The sequence below is a fragment of the Mesoplodon bidens genome (genome assembly GCF_964165515.1).
Source record: "Mesoplodon bidens genome assembly, chromosome: 2".
Lineage (NCBI taxonomy): Eukaryota > Metazoa > Chordata > Mammalia > Artiodactyla > Ziphiidae > Mesoplodon > Mesoplodon bidens.
The window spans coordinates 128400666-128423847 of NC_138177.1; the positions used below are offsets into that span (position 1 = coordinate 128400666).

The following is a 23182-nucleotide window of genomic DNA, read 5'->3' on the forward strand; positions in this document are numbered from 1 at the left end:
GGGGAGGCTGCTTGCCCAGGGTTCTACAGTGGGTTTAGCAGTAGCTTTCCACCGTCAAGCTGCTTTCACTGAAAAAGGGTGAAGGCAAAAGAAAACAAATAAGCAAAACTAAGGAAAAGGTACATTTTTAGGCTTCTACAAATAAGGATAACCATGACCATCTTGGGAGCCCTTTTATATTGGTGTTCACTGGGGTCTTTTATGCCTGCATATGTAAAACTAGGTCGATCTGTTTTGAAGGTACCCAGTAATTGTCACTAATATGTCCGTTATTTAGAGTTGTGCTCTCCAATACAGTGGCCAAGTGTCATATGTGACTATTTTAATTACAGTAAAAAGTCAATTCCTCAGTCATACTAGAGATACATCCCTAAGTAATCAATGGCCAATGTGGTTAGTATCTGTTGGATCAAACAGGGCAGCTATACATAGAACATTTCTATCTTAGGCCTATTGGACGGTACTGATTTAGACATAAGACCTGGTTTGTACTAGCTGCTTTATAAGTTGACCCTTAAACAATGTGGGGGTTGGGGTGCCAACTCCCCCATACAGTTGAGAATCTGCATATAACTTTTAGCTGGCCTTCCTCATCTGTGGTTCTGCATCCATGGGCTCATCTGGCAATGGATCATGTAGTACTGTAGAATTTATTATTTTAAAAAAATCTGCATATAGGTGGACCCATGCAGCTCAAACACATATTATTCAGGGTCAACAGTAAATAGTTGTTGAATGAATGGTCCTCTGGACGGTCCGCCATTGCTAGTAAGAGTTTTGGTTTCCACTCTTGCCTTTCTCCTTTCTGGCCAACATAGCCAAGAAAGTTGCAGGAACCCAGATTGGAGTCTCTAGGTCCACACAGCAGAGGATGTGATCTTAAGGCTCTGGAGAAGGCAAGATGAGGTATCTTGAGATGAGATTCACCCTGAGTTGGCTTGCCTGACCTCTAGCTGCAACCAGACCTGATGGTAGCACCCAGACGTAACGACCACTGGAGCAGGTGGCTGGGGAGATGGGGCACGCTGTGCCACTTGGAGGCACATCGACTTTCCAAACTTCAAGCTTTGCCACTCAGAGCATGAGGGAGCCACACCCCATCTTTAACTGATCCAGAGTCAACTTCTTACCACAGGAGAAGGTGAGTGGGTGAAGGGAACTCGAGGGGAAAATGGAAAGAGAGATGTGCTGAGGCAGTTCTTCCTGAGGCTCAGTTATGGGAGGCTCATGTGAAGGGAGATAATCTATGTTGGAGGGTAAGTAGCCCTCATGGGCAGGAAGGTAGTCCACTGGGAGGACTGTCGAGGGGCTGGCTGAGTTTCCCGGCGTTGAGTCGGGGCCCTTGCTCCCCAGCACCTTGTACAGATCCACCCCTTGTCCTGTCTCTGCTGTGAGAGCTCTCGGAGGTGGGGGGCTCGAAGCACTGTATCCTGTGTCTTCCTCAGAGGTATAGTGACCTTGGACTCCTTGTCCCTTTTCTGGCCAGTTGGGGTGATGGGCACGTCTGAAGGTTGGGGTCACTTGGTGAAGGACTTTGTTGATGACCAGGGGCTCAGGTTCCTCGGGAGTGGACCAGTCTGTCAGGAGCCTATCGAAGGTCAGCTGCGTATTCTGAGAAAGGGGAGGAAGAAGCTCATGTGGTTATGTTGAGTAAGTAGCCGTGACGACCGACTTCTGCAGGGTTCCAAAAGGCCTGGCAGCCTGCACTGCCTAGTCAGCTCGAGGAGAAACACTGTGGGCCTTTACTTTGTGAGGTAAGAGAAGCAGTTAACATTGCTGGGGAGGCAGACAGGCAGGAGCCGTGGACTCCTCTCAACCCCAGCCAGTAAGTGAGTCGCTATCCTGCTCAACCTTCAACTAGACTTGTTTCTGGTGAGTCAAACTGCACCAGCTGCTTTTCCTCTAGCAGAGAGGGTACGGGGGGTGCAAAGGAAGGGCTGAGCTTGCATCTGCCTGGGGATGAGGCACAGAAGACTTTAAAAGGGTCACACGAGCTGAATCCTGAGAGATGTATAGTATTTTCCAGGTAAGGAGGTGGTGGGCAAGGAGAATTGGTCTATTCTGGAACCTGCTAGTTCTTTCCTAGGACAGGCACACTGAGGCTTCAGAAATAGAAGGAGGTCACATGTTGAAGGGACTTTTATGGGATGCTAAAGAGTTTGGGCTTTGATACAACTACTGAAGGTTTTTTGGCAGGGTAACATCCTTGTCAGTTATGCTCTTAAGAAAGACCCCTCTGGAATAACTTTTTTGGAAATGATGTTCATCCTTTCTTCCCTACAGCTAATTTCAGTTGTTACTTTTCTTGCTTTGTGTTTCTCAACATCTAATTGGTTACCAGCTCTTCAGTGTCATATCTTTCCTTTCCAGACTTATTACTGATTCCTGAGTCAAGTTCAAGCACTTTATTAACATTTCTTTTTACAGGCTTTATTGGGCTCTCTTTACGTCCTTGAAACTATATTTTATGCTGACTGCTTGATCTTTCTGAAGCAGATCTCCAAAGCCTGCTTTCATGAAGCCCCTAGTGACTGTTCCCTCCACTGGATTCCTACAGCAGCAAAGAAGCCACCTGTTAGGTTCTTAGCACAAGAAGCTTTATGCTGTCACTTTTTTTTTTTTTTTTAACATGTCTGTAAGCTATCTGCAAGTAGGGACCATGCCTTAAGGGAGAAGGAGGATAACAAAAAATAGCATTAGGACAGGGCAAACCCTGAGGACTAGTCCCAACTCTGAGACTCTACGGCTTGGGAAAACTCAGTCTACCTGTCTGGCCTTTGGATCCCTCATCTGTCAGATGCCAAGTTGTGCAAGAATGGTTTGGTCTGGACTGGCCTCTGATGTCCCCACCCTTGCCTTGGGCATGGCAATTGTCCCCAAAGTGAATGACGATGCTGTCTTAGCGTAGACTTCTGCAAAGGGCCCTGTGCAGCCAGAAGGGTATGTGTGTACTTTTCTTTCAGGAGCCTGCTCTTTTCCTATCGCTATGCAAAATGGCCCTGGCACATTGGTCTGGCTTGGAACGTGACTGGCAGCTGCCAAAGTGCTGAGACCACTGCTATGGAAGAGATCTCACTGGATGAGGATCACCTTGTTGTTTTCACAGTGCGAGGCTCTGCCTTCTTGAAAGCTCTGGCAGTATCAATAGAGGCTGTTCCTCAGAGCTTTTACAAAGCAGCGCCCCTGGCTGACAAGCCCTGGGGCAAGGCGTCTTGGGCCACTAATAACTCAGGTACATCATGGAAACTATTTTAAGCTTTTACAAGCTCAAAATAGGTAACATCCCAGTGATCCCCTTTATGATTGGGCCTTTTCCTCTAGAGCTTTAAGACCCATGGCTTTTTAGCCACATTTTAAGAAATGGTAGGGAGATGTAAAGTCTGAGAACTTAAAGCACATTTTGTTGGAGGTGAAAGACTATTGTGTTTCTGATGTCTGCCCCAGCCTGTCACCAGGAGAGAAGTTTGGGTCTTTAAAAACAGTCTACCCCTTCAAAGGTCAAATGAGATGGGGTTCTGAGGCTGCCACAAGGCCATCATAGATGACATGTTTAATTTTTTTTAATTTTCTAATTTACTGGTTATTTTTGCAAAAGAAATATATGCACATAGTTTTGTAAAAAAAAAATTTAAGTTCAAAGGGAATTTGTAATAAAAATTAAGTGGGCTTCATTGCCTACAGCTGCCTCCCCAAAGGCAACCACCATTATCAGTTTCATATTTAGGCTTCCAGAAATATCCTGTGCACATGTTGGAGACTGTGTGTGTGTGTATAAAATCATCTTTTTATACAAATGAGAACCCACTTTAGACAATTAGTACAAACTTTGCTTTCTTTCACTTTTAAATATATTAGAGATGTTAGACACATATAGATCTCATTTTTTTTTAGTAGTTGCATAACATCCTGTTGTACAGGTATACCCAAATGTTTAACCTAGCCCCCTGGTGGCAGGTTACGCGTTATGGCTTCTATTTATAATGCTGCAATGAACATACTCATACTGTACAACTTTAGGCATGTGTATGGCAATTTCTGTTATTTTTTCCATGTGTTACTTTCTCTAACTCTGTCTTTCTCAGCATCTCTTCTAGGCTTTTATGAGCTCTTCAGTGGCTCTGCATGCCTCTGTATCCCCTCATGCCCAGGCAGTGGCAAATAGAGGCCATGATGCCACAGCTACCAGCTTGGGAGCCAGGTGTCCACGACTGACCCAGAGCTGCTTCTCACTGTGCTATTTCAGGCTTTTAGGACATGGGACTGTGGAATCTCAGCGTTGGAAGAGAGAGATCTTAGAGCTCAGTGGATTCAATTCCTGGTACCTGAATCCCCTCTAATACCAGCGGTGGCATCCTTATTGAGTGCCTTCCCATAGGTCATCACAATATTGCCACCAAGTGAGGGCCCAGTGTGTGAACACCTCTTGAGTTAGTCTGTTCAGCTCAGAGGTTTTGACTGCTGGAAACACCCCCCTCACCCTGTGCTTAAGGTCTTTTAGAACGTATAGTATAATGGAGGACAGCACATCCTGCTTGTATGTGGACCCAGGGTCTACCTACTAGCTGACTAACATTGGGCAAGTTACTGAGTCCTCTGTCCCTCACTTTCCTCACCTGAAAAATGGGGATAATAATATTACAATCTCATAAAGCTGTTGTACAGATTAGGTGTTAATGCATGAAAACAATTTTTAAAGTGCCTGGCATATAGAAAGTAAGGTATGTTATGTGTATATATAAACATAAATATATTATTACGTAATACTGTTGTATATCATAATTATATGTCATGTATAATCAAATATATATCAAACGTCTATCATATATATGACATACACACGCACATACATATACTGTTATTATTATACTGTTCTTGCTACTGTAACTTAACAGCGACAAAACTCCTCAATAGAGAGAGGAGACTTCAAGTATAAATCTTCCTGGGAAGAAAATGAATGATCTTTGCCTTGTATGACCCATGTGCTTTACATGGCATCTTACTTAGTCTTCACAACAATATATATGAGAAATATTGTCAATTCCTATTTTACGGAGGATGAAACTAAGGCTCATGTCATCGGGCAAGCGCTCAAGGGTCATTGACATAGTAAGTGGCAGAGGTGGCCTTATTTCAAAGGCATTAAACTGCGGTGACTTAACTTCCTACGGAGGCAGACATGGCTGGGACCAGCTCTTTCTCTGAGAGGCGGCTGGTACCACTGGCTTCTGGATGAGGCAGGGGTGGCTGAAGAGAAGAATCTTGGAGGAGGAGGGCTATATGACATGAGAGTGCGGGGCTGCCGAGGCGCCAGGTGATGGGAAGAATGTGGGCACCCCTCTCCTCCCCTTTGCTCCCCTTCAGTGCACAGTCTTGCTCCACGTTCAGATGCCTTCAACTTCAAGACCCTCCATCAGAGACAGACCCTGCTGCCTGCTGTGAGCTGCTCTTCCCTCCTAGGACTGTGTGGCAGCCGCTCCCTGCGTGTCCTTTACTCCCAGCACTCTCATCTGCCAGCTGAGCAACCTCTCCTGCCTTAAAACCTTTTCCTTACACAATGGAATGACTTACTGGCTTCCTGCCAAGGCCAAAATAGTCTGGGCTCTATTTGTCTGTTCTGTGCTCACACAGGACAGGGAACATCACAGTAAAGCTTCAGTGCTCTTGAATTTGGATGAGCCAATGCTCAGACTAGTGCTTGGCAAATATATTTGCTTTTTAAATTTCTTTTGAAGTGAGCTGAGGTGAGGAGAGGAACAGAAGGCATAGAGAGGAATGAAAAGTTAGTTAGGGGTCTTTTAGTCTTGGTCACAAGCTTCAGAAAATTCCTGTGCATGGGAGTGATGACTCAGATGGTAACCTAGCACTCGTGATAAGCAGCTTATCCATAGGATCTAAACACCAAGGTTTCCCTGTAACTACAATGAAAGATTTAGATGTACTGATCACCAGAACCCCATCAACTGACCACTAAGGCTTTATACCTTACCTCCACAATGGGATATTTCTTGGCCCAAGTGCTATTCGCTGGGTCTGGAATTTCTTTGCTACACCACTGAGGTCTGAGGGCCAAAAGGAGAACAAATACCCTGCAGGTAAAGAAAACAGTGACATTGGTTAAGTGGGCACACAGTGGCATGGAAGCACAGGTTCTTAGTGCAGTGACTTCAGTGTAGGGGTATGCAAATGAGTAAAATGTAAGCACTGCAGGAGAAAGATGAGGTATCATCCAAGTCTGGACTAGTTTTCTGTGAAGTTTGGATAGATGATAAAGACTCATGGTACAACCATGTAGGGTTTGCTAAATAAACTATGGAACTTTTGCTTGGTGTAATGTTTAGCTATCACTAAGCAGCCAAGTACTCAACAAATGTTGATTGAATCCTTAATGTATGACCAGCACAGTGCCACATGCTGGGGATAAAACAGCAAACAAGAGGACATGGTCAATACCCTTGGGGAGATTACTATTTATGTTTAGTAAATTAGAATGTTTATAAAGAGCTTGTAATGAAAACAGAGTAAAATGGGATACAGGTGGTATAAGCAGCTTGGACATAACCAAGTAAAAAAAAAAAAGCCAAGGAAAAAATACCAATATGGAAATATCCAAACTATTAAAGTAGTTGTATTCGGTGATCAGAGGGTCTTTTTATTTCTTCTTACCACACCTCTGGGTTTTTGAAAATATTTTAAAATGAGTTTATGTGGAAGAAAAAATCCTAAAAATGTTTCTCATATGCATATGACAACTATTTTGACTATTTTTTAAAAAAATTCAAGACCAATATGAAGCATTTTTAAAGACTTGGCTTTAACACACTTTGTTTAATAACAAAAGTAAGCTTCTGGGACGTGTTCAAACCTTTGAAACGAGATGAGGCCATGTGACTAGGTTTTTTCCAAAGAAATGTGAGCAGAGGTACCTGTGACATAGTATAGATCATGCAGATGAGGAAAGTACCCAAGGGATGGTGGGCCAATAAAGTGGAAGACAATTGGATCCCTAAATGACAGTGTGGAGCAGAGCTGCCAACCAGTCTGGATGACATACCTTAGAACTATTACATGGGAGAAAAATGAGCTATTTTGTTAAAGCCACTATATTTGGGGGCTCTTTTTTTTTCTTTAACAGCAGAAGCCTCCACCCTAACTGATACTATTTCCCTGAAGAGAGGATGCATGTGATCCTAGTTGACTCTTTGAGTTCAACTTTTTCAAAGTCTACCTAAAGAGAGCTCTGCTTTGAAGTATCTATCACATATGGGAGAGCTTCAATAAATGGAAAACCTTTCAGACAGTTTCAATGACTAGTAGAATGACTTTGAGCTAGTTTTATTTTGACCTCTTCTCCTACATTACACAACATCTGAAGAAAACTATTGAATAACTAACTCATTTAAAAAATTCTCTTTACCAAATAATACATGTTTAAAGAAATTTTAGGAAATACAGTTAAATAGAACTAAAAGCGCTATGATTCTATCCCCTGTCATAACCACCATTAATATTTTAGTGTATGTCCTTGGAGCAGAGAGTATTAACTGCCGTCCAATACCCATTTTCCCCTCTTTCTTAGAAAGGGGACACTGATTTACTGGGACAACAATGAGCCCAGCTAAAAGGCCACAGTTTTAAGCCTCCCTTGCCTCACCAAGTTCTGGCCAATGAGAGGTAACCTAAAGTGCCATGTGTGACTTCTTCATGTGTCTTGAAAAGGTGGGTGTGGGCACCTCCCTTCTCCCTGTAGTTGTAGAATGCAGGCATGATGGCCATAGTTCCTGCAGCCATTGGACCATGAGGTGAACTTGATGAAAGCCAATGTCGGGACAGTGAAGCAGAAAAAGGAGCCTAGGTCTCTGATGACTGGGGACCTCCTACACCAGCCGTTACCTGAGTTTACTTACTTTACCTGGGTGAGAAACTTAGCTCATTTGTCATATTATTTTTATGTTACACATAACCAAATTTAATGCTAACTAATATATCTTGTGTGTCTGTGGGCACGTGTGTATGCACTATTTTTAAAAAATGAATGTACATGTTTTGCAACCTGCTTTTAAAAATGTAATATAGCAAATATTCATACCATTTAATTTTCTTCTACATCTTTAATGAATGCATAGTATGCTGTATAGCATGAAATATACTGTGATTTATTTAACCAATCCCACATCGTTAGGCATTTAGGTTGCTTCAAATTGTTTTCCTTCTATGAACGATACTTCAGTGAACATAGTTGCCACTAAATATCTGTGTATACCTATGATGTACTTAGATGGGAATTGCTAGGTGAAATGTTTAATATTTTAAAAAACTAAACATATACTGTCACCCCAAAAAGGTGAATATATTTAGTGTGCTACCAGTGATGTAGGAGAGTAACCATTTTTTTGACCCATAGCAGCAACAGCTATTATATGAAAAAAAAAAATTTACCAAAGTCGGCAGGCGTAATGAACTTACTTTTGCCGGAAGCAACGCACTGAGAGAACGCCCACCACGATGACACCCATGCAAATGCTTGGTGCCACAAATGTGCTCCAATTGGCTTTACCTGAAACGAAAAGTTAGCAAACCCTGTGACTGAGTTATCGTCAAGGAACATTTCTAAATACTGACTGTTGTGTGAACCCGCTGGGCTTTACCCACAGCTCCTGGATAGCTAGACTCAGGAACAAGGCCAACTCTCTTTCGCCCATCAAGGAAGGAAGACAGGGCCCAAAGGGGCCAATACTATGGTTCCAAGGAAGGAGCTCCAGCCCTACAAGGGCTTCTTCCTCTAATAGATGCAGAAAGAAAGGGAGTGTGGTATACAAAGCACTGGTTGTGAACTGGGAGCCCTGGATTCTAGTCCTATCTCTGCCGCTGACTGATGTGTGGACCTCAGATTCTTGATCTATAAAAGGTGAACGATGACATCTACCTTGCAGGTTGTTGTGAACATTAGAGATGGTGTATTTAAAGGGCACAGCCATGTATCTGAACAGAGGAGGCCTCAAGAAATGGTAGCTATTAATTTTCCCAACCATTGGATAAGCCCTCTGTCTACCTAGGGTCTTTGAAATTGTTCTGATTCCTTCCTATAGACATGTAAATATTTCACTATGTGTTGGAACTTTTCATTAATTCATCCAACATTTATTGAGTGTAAACCATGGAACAGGCCAGGTTAGGTGCTGTAATACACAGATGAATGGGACATGGGCTCTGAAGATAGTCCAGGAGACAGATGTGTAAACATGTAAACAGTAAACCATGATGCCACGGGGTACATGTAAAAACAGTATGTACAAAGCAGTGTCGCAGAGAACAGCATGGGAAATGGCTTCACGAACAGCTCAGGAAGTTTTCCCAAAAGGCAGGATGTCAAAAGTTTGGAGTCGGATGGCTAGGAGTTGGTTAAGTGGACAAGTTAGGGAAGTGCAGACTAGACAGACAGCAAGCATGGACGGAGGAAAGAGCGAGTGCTTCAGCAACCACAAATAGCCTGGTCTTGCTCTTTCCAGTATGAATGATGAGTGTGCGGCAGACAACAAAGCTAGATGGATGAACAGGACCAGGTCGTGCAGGGCTTGGTAACAAAGCAGTTTAAATTCTAGCTTGACAGCCAGTGGGGAACCACTGATGGGTTGCAACAGGAGGTAGAATGTCAGCAACAGGGATCTTGTAGAAAGATTCTTCTTCTGATAGAGTGAAGAACAGGGTAGGAGGGAGGGTGACCAGGGGCCACTAGCGGCCAGAGACCTGCTAGCCCCTGTGAGAGGGGCTTTTCCCAGAGCTGAACAGGGGAGTTAATGCAGGAAACCTTGTTACCACCCCATACAATCGGCACAATCTGACATTTCGTTAGCGTCTGCCTTTCTTTCTGGGCAGATGGGACAAGTCTGGAGTACCAGGAGTAGAAAGATGCTGAGTCCTTAGTCCAATTAATTGCTCACAAGTTAACTTTCATGGGAGTGCTTGAGAAGAGGGCTTGTCACTTTTCCCAGTGGAGGAGTATCTGGCATAGAACAACAAAGTCCTGAATGATTAACTTGATACTCCATGTCACAAAGCAAGAACAGCTTGTTTTATGCTTAGAGCAGATGCAAACGGGCGCTGCCAGAGAGAACAGCATAATTTAGCCAGTGGAGAGAAACCCATGTTAACTGGGTCACTTCTTCACATACTCAAATTTAACTTAAGAAACTCAAATCTGTGTCTGATTTGTAGTTCTGCCACTTGCCACCTCTAAGACCTTGGGTAATCTTTTTGTACCTCACACCTGTAAAAAGGCATCATAATTTCTCATTCTTTTATTCATTTCATATTGAGTGCCTGGTAGTATGGCCAGGTACAGGCGTGTAAAGCAGGCACATTACATGGTTGTGGTCAGGATTAAACAAGTAAACGTATGTGTTACATGTGTTGAATTGTGTCCTCCCACCCCCAAAATTCATATATTGAAGTTCTAACTTCCAGTACCTCAGAAAGTGACCTTATTTGTAAATAGGGTCATTGCAGAGGTAATTAGTTAAGACAGGTCAGGCTGGAGTAGGGTGGCCCCTAGTCTGATATGACTGGTATCCTTGTAAAAAGGGGAATTTTGAACAAAGAGAAACAAGGAAAACTCTAAGTGAGATGAAGGTAGAGATCTAGAAACCAAGGAATGCCAAAGATTGCCCCCAGTCGCGAGGTGAGAGGCGTGGAACAGATTCTCTCACAGCCCTTGGAGGAAGCCAACTCTGTTGACACCTTGATCTCAGACTTCCAGCTTCCAGAACTGTGAGGAAATGAATTTCTGTTGTTTAAGCCACTCAGTTTGTGGTACTTTGTTACAAGAGCCCCAGCAAACTAATACAGTATTCAAAGAGCTTAACACAGTGCCTGGCACATAACTATCTGATATGCAGTAGCTGTATTATTTTGGGGATTATTCTCATCATTCATTGAACAGGTATTTATTTAACAAGTACTATGTGCTGGGTGCCATTCTAGACCTTGATGATAGAGATTAAACAGATACTAGTCCCTGCCTATTGGATTCAGAGTTTTGAATAGGGGTCAAGTATAGCGCATTATGAAGGAAATATGGATGTGCATTTGGGAAGGCTTTCTGGAGGGGGCAACATTTTTGCTGAGTTTAGAAAAATGAGTAGACACTGTCTCCAAGCAGACAATGTAATGGTAGGGCACTCTGGTTAGAGGAAATAGCAAGTGCAAAGGTATAGCAGCAAGAAAGTAATTAGTGAATTACAGAAAATCTGATAATCTCCATATCAAGTAGTGGGAGTATACTCCTATATAGGAATTCACAGTGGACTTGCCCTCTCTAAGGGTGGTTCTTACCTTGAAGACAAAATTCTCTTTCATTTCCTTGGGGGCTTTCACCAGCAGCTGTCAGAGCTGTCATCCATAGAATGTATGTCACTCTGGGCCGCAGGCTGTCTATGGGATGAGAATTTGGGGAGACCCTATAGGGAATTTCTGAAAGGAAGATAAATATAAAGGTTAAGGCACAAATTAAAGGAAATATCTGAATGTGGGCTCTTACTCATTTTTACTTGTTAATGCTTCATTTAATTTGAAAGAGAAAAGCACATTTCTGCTTTGAAGTAGTTCTAATTCATTAATACTTAATACTTTAAAAGGCCCTAGGCACTGTCATTTATGAAGGCACCACTTCACAGCATATCAGAAGAATTACATTTTTTTCTGTGGTAAAATCTTTTCAAAGAATTTTTATTATTTTGCTTTTGAAACTATTTAGCTGTAGTAACTTCTTTTATTTCCTATGACTATAATGTTTCCAACATTTATCAGGTATATTTGAGAACTCCTGGGGAGGAAATTAAATGTACAAATTATTATCAATGGAATTTTTAAGCACACTAAGTTTAGCAATTAATGACATAGACATTTAATAACATTTATTAATTCTGACTTCCTTTTTTATTTTTTGGTAAGTTCTGGGTACTGGTCTTAGTGGGTTTAATCATTGATCTGCTTCAATTTGACATAAAATCTAAAAAATAAGAGCAATGGTACTTAGATTTATTTTGGTAGTTTAAGGCTAGACTGTCAGTTCTTTATGCTTTAACACCCCTGCAGGTTCTCAGCAAGTAAGATTTTGGTTTTTGAGCAATGTGTTTATGCTGTTTTTTTCCTCCAAGAGTCATGAATATCAGTAGCCTTTAGTAAATAGGCAGTCTCCTCCTCCAGGGATCTGCTGGGTGTGAGTTTTGGAGTGACCTCTCAAAAACTGAGGGGGGCTGTAAAATCGAGGCAAGAACTTTGACAGGTGTAGCCTACTGGTTTGCTCAGCAGACTTGTGTGTGTGCTGGTGATCAAAGTGGAAACTAGAAGAACTCAGCACTTTGTGCCTCAACATTATTTACTGTCTCACAAACCCCAGGGCAAGTCAGATTTTGACCCTGTTTGCTGAATTTATTTCAACAGTCACACATATTTATTGAGTATCTGCCCTGGACAAGGCACCAAGGCACAGAATCTGCCTCAAAGACTTCACCATCTAGTAGGGAAAACAGACCCCTTACACTCACTCACCCCTACTTACTGTGTGTGACCAGCAAGATGGAACCCTGTATTATTGCATCCACTCCACCCAAAGGAGCCGAGGCCTGAGCAGATCATTTAACAGCTGTGACTATCAGAGCAATTTCTATATTTTACATCCTTTTGAGAAAAAGTACCATGTGGAAAATTCCCAAGCCTACTTTAACCTGATGAAATTGCTTGCACAGACTTCAGCTATATGATTACACTAAAATGTCTCTTATTCCCAAGGCAGGGGACTAAAAAAATAATTTGGGAGAGACTTTCTGCTCGTCTTGCTGCAGCAAAGCATAGGTGAGCATCAGGGAGTCAGTCATCCAACTGTGTTAGGGCATCCTTAACTCCAGGAGTGAATGAGCCGTTGGAACACAAGGGAAGGAGTTTGAATGATTTGCTGGGCCAAAAAAGTTTACACGCAAACACAGATACATGCACATGTGTATATGTGAAGAATAAAAATAGAAACTATGGGGGAAGCCAAGAGGAGGGTGATGGTGTCAGCAGTTTGGTTGGCAAGTAGGTTGAGTTGAGTAAAGGAAGAAAGAAGTCATGCAGGAAATACTGGTTCTGCTGCCTTGTCTGGGCTGTGATCTCTGGCAGAGATAAAGGAGGCCATTCAGTTCTTGGATCTGAAACTTTAGGTTTAAGGTGGTTAAGTGACAAAGGCACCAGTTTAGGGAGATGTGATGGTTGCCAATCATCTGAAAGGTCACCAGTAAGAAGGTCAAGTGGTACCAGGCAAAACAGCTGCATGGCTCCTGGAAATCAGCTTTTATCTAAACATCTGCATTGGTTTGACAAAGCCCAGGGCAGTATTCACCCATTTGTTATTCAAAAAATACTATTTTTATTAAGCACCTACTGGGTGCTTGGCTGTATTATACGTAAGGGGGAGACAATGGTGAGCTAACTGCCATGGCTTCTGCCCTCATGTTGGCAAAAACAGCCAAGTGATAAGTAGAATGTGTGTGCCCGTAGAGCAGTGCACATGGCAGTATCAACAAACTTCCAGAGGAGTGGCTGTGTACCCAAATCACCTGGGGAACGCAGATGCCCCGCCCCAGGGCTACCCCGTTCGCCTGCCCAGGCAGGCAAAGTGTTCCTACTGCACCCTGCTTGTGCTGTTAGGGGCCGTGACAGAAGACGTCTCGGAACTCCATCCTCCTTTTGCTGATGTGGAGCCTCTCTGCTTTCTTTTTCCCTCCTCCTCAACCTACTGCCCTCTACCACTCTCTAGAAATGGCACTCGTGGATTTGCCAATGATTTCTGGTTGCCCAATGCAATAGTAGGTGTCAGTCCTTGATTACAGCACTTACACATCACTTTTGTGTACTTTTCCGTCTCCCTGGGTGCACTGTGAGCTCTCTGAAGATAGGGAACAGGTCTTTGTTCACCTATAAGTGCTAAAAGGGAAACCACCTAAACTGGTACAAAACAGGGCTTTGAATCTGCACCTTCTCCCCTTTAAACGTATTTTAAAATACCCTTACACAGACTTTGGATTCATCAGATTTGGTGCAAAAAATGTAGGTAATTTCTACAACATCTACAAGAGCAGATTTAAGAACCATCTAACCATGTTGATCTTGTTGTAAATAAGCATCTTGGTTTAAATTCTATCAAAATGAAAAAGTTGGGGGGGAGCAAATTTCATATGAAGTATTCCAAATGGCTCATGATGAGATCAATTGATTCATCACCTTTGGGGGTGCATTTCAGAACTGCCTTACCCCGACAGTGGGGAGCAGTTCTGTTCAGTGATCCGCTGTATTTAACAATGGTGGATTATTAAGCTGATTATTGTAAGATCTTACAGTGGAATACTATAAAGCTGTTAAAAAAAGAATGAGACAAGTCCACATAGATTGATATGGAAAGATCTCAGTATGTATTATTGAGAGGAAAAAGTAAGGTGCAGATCAGAATATAGATGGTTATCCCAAATGTATGCTAGTGTATGCATTAAGTTTTTTTCTGGACGAACACACAAAGAACTGCTAACAGCCTAAGTATGGTGGAAGGGATAATTTCCACTTTATATCTTTTTGAACTATTTGAATGCTTTTACTATATACAAATATTATTTATATAATAAGAAATTAATTAGCTTTAAAAGTCATAACTTTTAGAAATGCAGTACTGCAGATCTAAGGTCAAGAGAGAGGACCAATTCCTCAAGTTTCCCAGGTAAAAATCACTCTGCAGGCAGCCCTCGGACACCTACATCTCAGGCTGGCTTTGTTACATTCTTCTTGGACCTAATAGTTCTCATGAAGGAATAAAATGGTTGCTTCTTTATGATAAATGCTCCTGAAAGAAAGCCAGCTGCCTATGAAATACTAAAGGGAAGCTCAAGCCAGGAAAAACAAAACAAAACTGAGTAAATCAAAGATTAGAACATTAAATCTGGCAAGTGACTTGGAACTGCTCGGTGAACAAGTGATGAAATCATTTGAGATAATGCTCCAGCCAGAATTTAATTGCTTTAGTCTTAACAGCATAATTACGGGTCATAAGGAGTTACTTAAATTGTATTTTATCCACTTAAGGAGAAAATAATATGCTATGATGGTATTTGCAAGTGTGGTGATTCAAAGATTCTCCAAATGCATTTCCTGCAAGCCTCAAGGGTCTATATAATAGTATCAAAGTACCCTTATTGCTTTTTGAAATGCTATCTCCCCATATGAGTAAGCTCCTTGAGAGCCTCGTCCACTAACTTCATTTCTTCAATTTGCTTGGCACGTAACACATATTCAGTAACTTTGTGTGTGTGAGTGTGTGTGTGTGTTTAGATGTCTATTTTTCTTCATTCAATTAATTTCACATATATTTATGGAGCACCTACTAAGTGCCAGGTATGGTGCTAGCACTTGCACACGCTTGTGTTTTCCCAACATCTAAACAAGAAAGACCCTGCTGCCTTTGTTTCTCACACATACCACAAAGCTGAGGCTGGGAATCGGAGTCCCGTTCCTTCCAATATATCCTGTAATGGAGGATGCAGCCCATTTGCTCCCGGGCTGGAATTTCATTCCATGAAATTAAAATGCTCCCTTTTTCCTCTGAGATGGCATTAATGTGGGGGCCACTCAGTGGTGCTGTGAAGTAGAACACAGGAGGCTTTTGTCACCCTCCAAATCCAAACCATTAAACTACAGCAAAATTGGACAAAAGGTCCCAAGACTCACCTTTGTGCTTAGAGTTACCCCGGATGGAGCTGCATCCTCCCTGGTCCCCTGAAAGTGCATGCACGCGGATTTCATAACAGATGTAGGGTTTTATGTTTTCTGCAAGACATAAAGACAGACGCTACTCTGGGTGAAACAAGGATTTAAAGAAAACCACACAGACAGCTTTTGAAACAAAACTTACCTTCAAGGAAAAACTTTGACTTTTACAAATAAATTATTTGCCGTTTACAGAAAAGTAAGGGTGGTGTTTTGCAGGCATAGCACCTGAACGGCTCCTCTAATTCCCTAGATGCTTATCAGGCTCTGACAGGGCAGCATGGGATGACACATTCAGGCGTGACTAATCAGGGGCGCTCAGTGCAATCTACCCCCTTGTTCCCACCCCCCTTCCCCCTCTCCTCGCACCATGTTCCACTCAGATCTCAGTTGCTTCACAGCTTGGAAGATTAGGAAGATACCTGGGAATGTTAATACTCCTTCCTAGCTTTTTTTTTTTTTTTTTTTTTTCGGTACGCAGGCCTCTTCACTGTTGTGGCCTCTCCTGTTGCGGAGCACAGGCTCTGGAAGCGCAGGCTCAGCGGCCATGGCTCATGGGCCCAGCTGCTCCGCGGCACGTGGGATCTTCCCGGACCACGGCATGAACCCGTATCCCCTGCATCGGCAGGCGGACTCTCAACCACTGCGCCACCAGGGAAGCCCTCCCTCCTAGGTTTTAAAGTGCCACACTTGGCAGTTTTCTGTCAGTCATGAAGTTTATTGGCAAGTCACTCTTCCCTACCCAAACTCCCTATTTCCATGAATCTCAAATTTCTACTTCTTGTAAAGAAAAGGCCCCTCTCATAGATACTGCCCATGACATATCTTTAAACTCCCAATGAAAGTTTAAAGGAAAAAGATTATTTCTGTTAGGTACCTAACTGTAGTCTCATGTGGTCAGGGTAAGGACACTCTCCCAGATTGTTCAATGCCCTGCCATAGGTAGGTCTGGTCCCCTACACTGACAGTTGATTAGGGTTTAACATTTTCTTTTTTGGGAAGAAGAATTTTACATCACAAAATAATTTACTAGTGTGTGTGTTATATAAAAATCCATTGTCCCTTAAATATTCCAGCAAGTAGGTAGTATATGAAGCTCAGACGTGCAACCAGTGCCGTCAGAAGGGACCATGAAGAAATCAGAACTCACGCCATGGGTGAGTTCCAACTTGTATTCATGAACCGAGTGAAATGGAGTGAGGCCGCAATCAGCTTAGTCCTGTAATCCAAAGATACTTTGTGGGTAGCCTCCAGACCCAGAAGCTCAGAGGGCAACACGGAATATGGAATCATTTCATTTGGGAGCGGCTGGTGCCTGGCTGCTCTGTCGCTAGTTCTGGAAGGGACCCACCAACCACCGTGCCATGTGGGAGTTCCAGATGAGCTCATTAGGCAAATGGTTTCGTTGAGTTTTGCCATGAAAAGTGTGAGTTCAGGGCAGAGGCCTTGGGGAACTGCTGCATCAGAAGCTGTGGGTTCCTTCTTATGAACAGCCTACCCGTAGTGGAGGAGGGAGGAAAATGTGGCTCCATAACTTAGCTGACATTTTCCTTTCTATGAAGAGCAGAGCCCTAGCAAGCTTGTTCCCCAGTTCTGACCTTAAGAACTCCTGTTTTACTGACTAATTCTTACATGAACACCCCCTAATCATTGTCTGCTCCCTACCTCAAAAATTCCTTAGCCTTTGCTGCTGGTGGATGAAGCCCATACTCTTTTTGTTTGTTTGTTTTTGTTTTTGCGGTACATGGGCCTCTCACTGTTGTGGCCTCTCCCGTTGCGGAGCACAGGCTCCGGACGCGCAGGCTCAGCAGCCATGGCTCACGGGCCCAGCCAGTCTGCGGCATGTGGGATCTTCCCGGACCGGGGCACGAACCCGTGTCCCCTGAATCAGCAGGCGGACTCTCGACCACTGCGCCACCAGGGAGGCCTGAAGCCCATACTGTTAACATTTGCATTTCTTTCTACAGTCTGGCCCCAACTTCCAGGCTTATATCTTTAAACCCCCATGCATACACATATACCTGGCACCCTTGGGCAAAGGCTCTGTCTTCACATTTATAAACCACCTCTTAGGTGGTTTTTCTGCAGAAAGCTAAATTCACCTATTAAGTCTGGGAGAAGGCAAATATTAAATGATCAGCAATGAGGAGTAATCACAGAGGAAGTATGATGGGACCATACGGAAGAGGGGCCCAAATAGCTAGGCATCAGGGAAGGTTTTTTAGACACTGTGATGTCTACATATTTGTAAAAGGAGTATCTCTATAAGGTCAGAACTGTTTTCAGCAAGACAAGACAGGACTGACAGTTTCTAGCCTAGGTCACACCAACTTATAATCCAGGAGGTGGACTTCATTGTAGTCTGCTCCGAAACACCCAACTTGGCCCCAGCCAGATGCTGGGAAAAGACTGGTAAGGATCAAATGACAGTGAGTCATCTTACTTATTAGAGAGGGTTACTTTGAATTCGTGATAAGTATGAGTTAAGTTTTAACTGTTTATTTCCAGAACATAACATCAACACAGACTCATAGTTGATCAAGTGTTTTCAAGTGGGAGAACAACTTGAATTAATAGTTATCTTACCCAGTATTATTCATTTTATTCAAATGAATATGTCATACTTAGGAAACATTTTAACTTCCTAAGTATGGAAAACATTCTCTCTTGTCATCTATTTTATGCATTGTGTGTAGAATATAGAATTTCTAAAAGGAAAGAACTGTAGGGACTATATAGTTCAAAGTATCCCAAAGGGCTAAATCCTAATACAGTTTATAATAAGCTTTTACAATTATATAGCAGCTTAGAGTTCAGTAAATGCCTTTTCTATCCACTGTTTCATCTGATTTGATGGGCATAACAGCCCTAAAGGAAAAATGGTTCTACTGCAACAACTCTAGGGACAGAGAACACACTGCCTTGAGGGGCAATCAACTGTCTTATTAAGAGACCATCAAGTATAAGGAAAGTTCTTTCTCAAAATTGAGCTGACATCTGTCTTCTTATAATTTTTATGCAGAGGGCCTTCGTTATGCTCTCCAAAACAGCAAAGGACACATACTCTTTCTTACATACATGTCGAAGCCAGTAACAGCCATCAACCACCCCCCACTGCCTCAATCCAGAATTCTCTTCTATGGGCTAAGTGGTTTCCACATTAAAAGTTCCAGACCCCTAATGGCTTACTCACTTTCCTCTGATGTTCACTGGATTATCAAGGCAGCACTCTTTTTAAGTACAGTGATTAAAACTGAATACAACCCACTAGAAGTCTGAGTAGCTAGACTCTAAAAGAGGCACACAGTTAAGGACTGGCTCGTGTATTATCATGCAGTGCTCTCTGTTTATTTCATTTGTGGAAGTCTTGTCTCCTTAGGCAGGGTGTGTGTATCCTCTGGTCAGGTGTAATAGCTGTCATGGTGTAATGAAAATATGGGATTTAGACCTTGAAAACCTATTAAAATCATAGCTCCATCACATATAACAATAATGATGATGATAGCTAAATTATTAAGCACTTAAAATTTGCTAGGTACTGTTCAAAACGTTTTCTCTTTCAGTTAGTCTTCACAATAAGCCAGGGAGGTAGGTGATACTACCCCCATTTTACAGATTAGGAAACCAAGGCACAGAGAGGTTCAGCAATTTGCCCTGGATCATACAGTTTAGTAAGTGACAGAGCCAGGACTCAAACCCAGATAGTCTGGAGGCAAAACTTTTAAACTCTATGCTGAACTTATACTTTAAAAATCACATTGACATTTTTAACACATTAAATTAACACATCCGTTGCCATACAGAAGATACATTTATCAACATTTTAATTTGGGGTGATACTGCTGATTAGCGTTAATTATCTTATGATGATTTTGAATTATTATAGAACAACAATTAGGAGAAAAATAGGAGAAACAATACTGTAGTTTCGGCTTCTGAATGTTCTGAATGGTTCAGCACACACACACACATGCACACACGTCACATGCCTTGTTCATTGAAATTCATCCTGGAAGAAGATTTTCAAGCAACTGACCATCTAACTAACCTAACTTTTTTTTTTTTTTTCCTGCGGTACACGGGCCTCTCACTGTTGTGGCCTCTCCCGTTGCGGAGCACAGGCTCCGGACGTGCAGGCTCAGCGGCCATGGCTCACGGGCCCAGCCGCTCCGCGGCATGTGGGATCTTCCCGGACCGGGGCACAAACCCGTGTCCCCTGCATTGGCAGGCGGACTCTCAACCACTGTGCCACCAGGGAAGCCCTAACTAACCTAACTTTTTTTTTTTTTTTTTTTTTTTTTTTTTTTTTTTTTTTTTTTTGTGATACGCGGGCCTCTCACTGTTGTGGCCTCTCCCGTTGCGGAGCACAGGCTCCGGACGCGCAGGCTCAGCGGCCATGGCTCACGGGCCCAGCCGCTCCGCGGCATGTGGGATCTTCCCGGACCGGGGCACGAACCCGTGTCCCCTGCATCGGCAGGCAGGCTCTCAACCACTGCGCCACCAGGGAAGCCCCCTAACCTAACTTTGATATGCAAATAATACCATTTCTCTTTGGGAAAATTAAAATAAGAAGAATTTCACTAATAGGTTTTTGGTAACATATTCATTGGTAAGTAAGGGAGGCCTCTGAGTACTTTAAACACAAAACAATCTTAGAAGCTGCCTGTGGGGCTTCCCTGGTGGCGCAGTGGTTAAGAATCCTCCTGTCAATGCAGGGGACACGGGTTCGAGCCCTGGTCCGGGAAGATCCCACATGCCACAGAGCAACTAAGCCTGTGCGCCACAACTACTGAGCCTGCACTCTAGAGCTCACGAGTCACAACTACTGAGCCCCACTGCTGCAACTACTGAAGCCCACACGCCTAGAGCCCGTGCTCCGCAACAAAAGAAGCCACCACAATGAGGAGCCCACGCACCGCAACGAAGAGTAGCCCCCACTCGCTGCAACTAGAGAAAGACTGCGTGCAGCAACAAAGACCCAACACAGCCAAAAATAAAAATTAAAAAAATTAAAAAAAAAAGAAGAAGCTGGCTGTGGCTAACAGACAGAGTAAGACTTCAGAGTTTGTGAATTAAGGACTTTGAAAAAAATAAAGCTGAGACCTTGCCCTTTAATGTTTCTTTGGCAAATGTCAACTGCCTGCAGTGTGACTAGGACTAGATCTCTCCTCTGAGAGAAGAGGTTAAGGATTCTTTTCACTGGTCAGGAATGGCAAGCTCCATTTAGGGATTGCTATGATGAAAGCTAAAGGGCAAGTGTCAGACTCTCATGGGAGGAAGATGTGCACCACAGCAATCATTTATAAAAATGATTAAATGAGCCTTTGGCTACCTTGTTTTCCAATTGTCCAATGTTGTTTATGCTCAGGATTGAATGGTTGACTATTTGTGAGATTTTTTTTTAGTTTAAATTCGTATTGTATGATACAGAAATTTAGGATGTGCTCCAAGGGTAAAATGAGATTGTAAAAAAAAAAAAGAAAAGACATTGATTAACTTCTGTCCAGTTATTTGAATATATTTTCAGACACTTTCTATCACTTGATTTTAACCACTGACAGATTCAGAATTTGAGGACTAGAGACACCAATTATCATATAGATAATTCTGGATTTGTTATCACACAACTAGTAAGTAGCAGAATTGGAAATGAAAGATCTTCTGGTTTCCTCATCTGTACAATGGGTATAATAAGTCTTGCTGCACATGACTGTTCTCAAAATTAAATGAACTCCCAAATGCAAGGTGTCCATCACACTGACTGGCTACTACTTAGCTCTCAGCCATGCTTGTTGGGTTCATTATTCAGTCATCTTATACGGCACTGTATCAGGCACATGAGTTTTCCATAAATTCTAGAGTTTTTAGTTAATCAGTGAGTCTTCTATGGCTGCAGTGGTGCATCCTGATGGGCTCTAGGTCATCACTATCCTTCTTCTCATGCAGCTGCCTGTAACTGCAGGCATGACTCTGGGTTCCCACCTGCAATTTCATCAAAAAACGTGAACTTACAAACCCTCTAGAAGGAAGGTGAATAATTAAGTACCTGAAATCAGAGCAGACAGGTTGTAGGGGGGACTCCACAACCAGCCTAGAGGGGGCTGCGCGCTGGCCCCTGGATGGAGTTCCCTCCATTCCACCACATACTCCTGCACAGCAGTGGCAGCTTTCCCCGGAGGTGTCCATGTCACCACGAGGTTGTCCATGCCCTCTGAGTTTGCTGAGACCTGTTGAGGAGCCAGCAACCCTTTATGGGGAAAGAGGGGGAGGGATAAAAATAAAATCACAGTGGATAAAGACATAAAAAACAACCCAACCCAGCAAAGTTGTAGCAAGAAACGATTTCTTTTAAAGAACTTCAGGTTCACAGATTTTGTTCATCCAGCTTCTCAGATCAGTGCCAGGACCCTATGTAGTGTTATTTATGAAATTATTTTCCCTTTCACCTTCCATTTCACTTCCCATTTCTGTGTCCCCAAGGGTACCTGCTCTAGTGAATATAATATGCATCCTTCTAATCCACCACCCATATGTTTATTTACATATATATGTGTCCTTGAGAATTAGTATTGCTTTATGCTGGTGTGTTGGATTTTCATGAAACATGTTTGGAGTAAATCTAATGCATTTCCTAACTTTTTATTTCACTCAACATTATGTTTCCAGGATACATCCATCCTGCTGCTATGTGAAAATCCAGCTCATTCCTTCAGACGGCTGCCTCAACCCTGTCTTTGTCCAGTCTCCAAGTGACAAGCAGTAGCTTCCTTCCAACTTTTTGCCAACACAAACAAGGATGCAATGAACATTCTCTAGCATGTCCTCGTGTGTGCCTGTGCAAAAGTGTCTCTCTCACCCTCCTACACTGTTGGTGGGAATGTAAATTGATAAAGCCACTATGGAGAACAGTATGAAGGTTCGTTAAAAAACTAAAAATAGAGCTATCATATGACCCAGCAATTCCACTCCTGGGCCTATATCCAGAGAAAACCATGATCTGAAAGGATGCATGCACACCGAAATTCATTGCAGCACTCTTTACAATAGCTAGGACATGGAAGCAATCTAAATGTCCATCGACAAAGGAATGGATAAAGAAGATGTGGTACATATATATTCATACAATGGAATATTACTCAGCCATAAAGAGGAATGAAATAATGCCATTTGCAGCAACATGGATGGACCTAGAGATTGTCATATAGAGTGAAGTAAGTCAGAAAGAGAAAGACAAACGTCATTTATCATTTATATATGGAATCTAGAAAAATGGTTCAGATGAATTTATCTGCAAGGCAAAAACTGAGTCACAGGTTAGAAAACAAACTTATGGTTATCAAGGAGGGAAGGGGTGGGTGGGATGAACAGGGAGATTGGGATTGACATATATACACTA

At 42.7% G+C, this 23182-nt stretch overlaps 1 protein-coding gene across 1 annotated transcript in view; it reads right to left on the bottom strand.

Moving 5' to 3' along the window:
* Nucleotides 1–204: 204 nt before the first annotated feature.
* IL12RB2 (interleukin 12 receptor subunit beta 2) overlaps nucleotides 205–23182 on the bottom strand; it is a gene marked incomplete at its 5' end in the record, with an annotated part of 77372 nt that continues 54394 nt past the window's right edge. The window contains 7 exons of the mRNA XM_081225786.1: nucleotides 205–1611; nucleotides 5987–6086; nucleotides 8464–8554; nucleotides 11329–11466; nucleotides 15499–15657; nucleotides 15748–15846; nucleotides 21833–22033. Coding sequence (XP_081081912.1) covers nucleotides 1075–1611; nucleotides 5987–6086; nucleotides 8464–8554; nucleotides 11329–11466; nucleotides 15499–15657; nucleotides 15748–15846; nucleotides 21833–22033 — 1325 coding nt within the window. The 3' untranslated portion in view covers nucleotides 205–1074. The remainder of the gene's footprint in view (nucleotides 1612–5986; nucleotides 6087–8463; nucleotides 8555–11328; nucleotides 11467–15498; nucleotides 15658–15747; nucleotides 15847–21832; nucleotides 22034–23182) is intronic.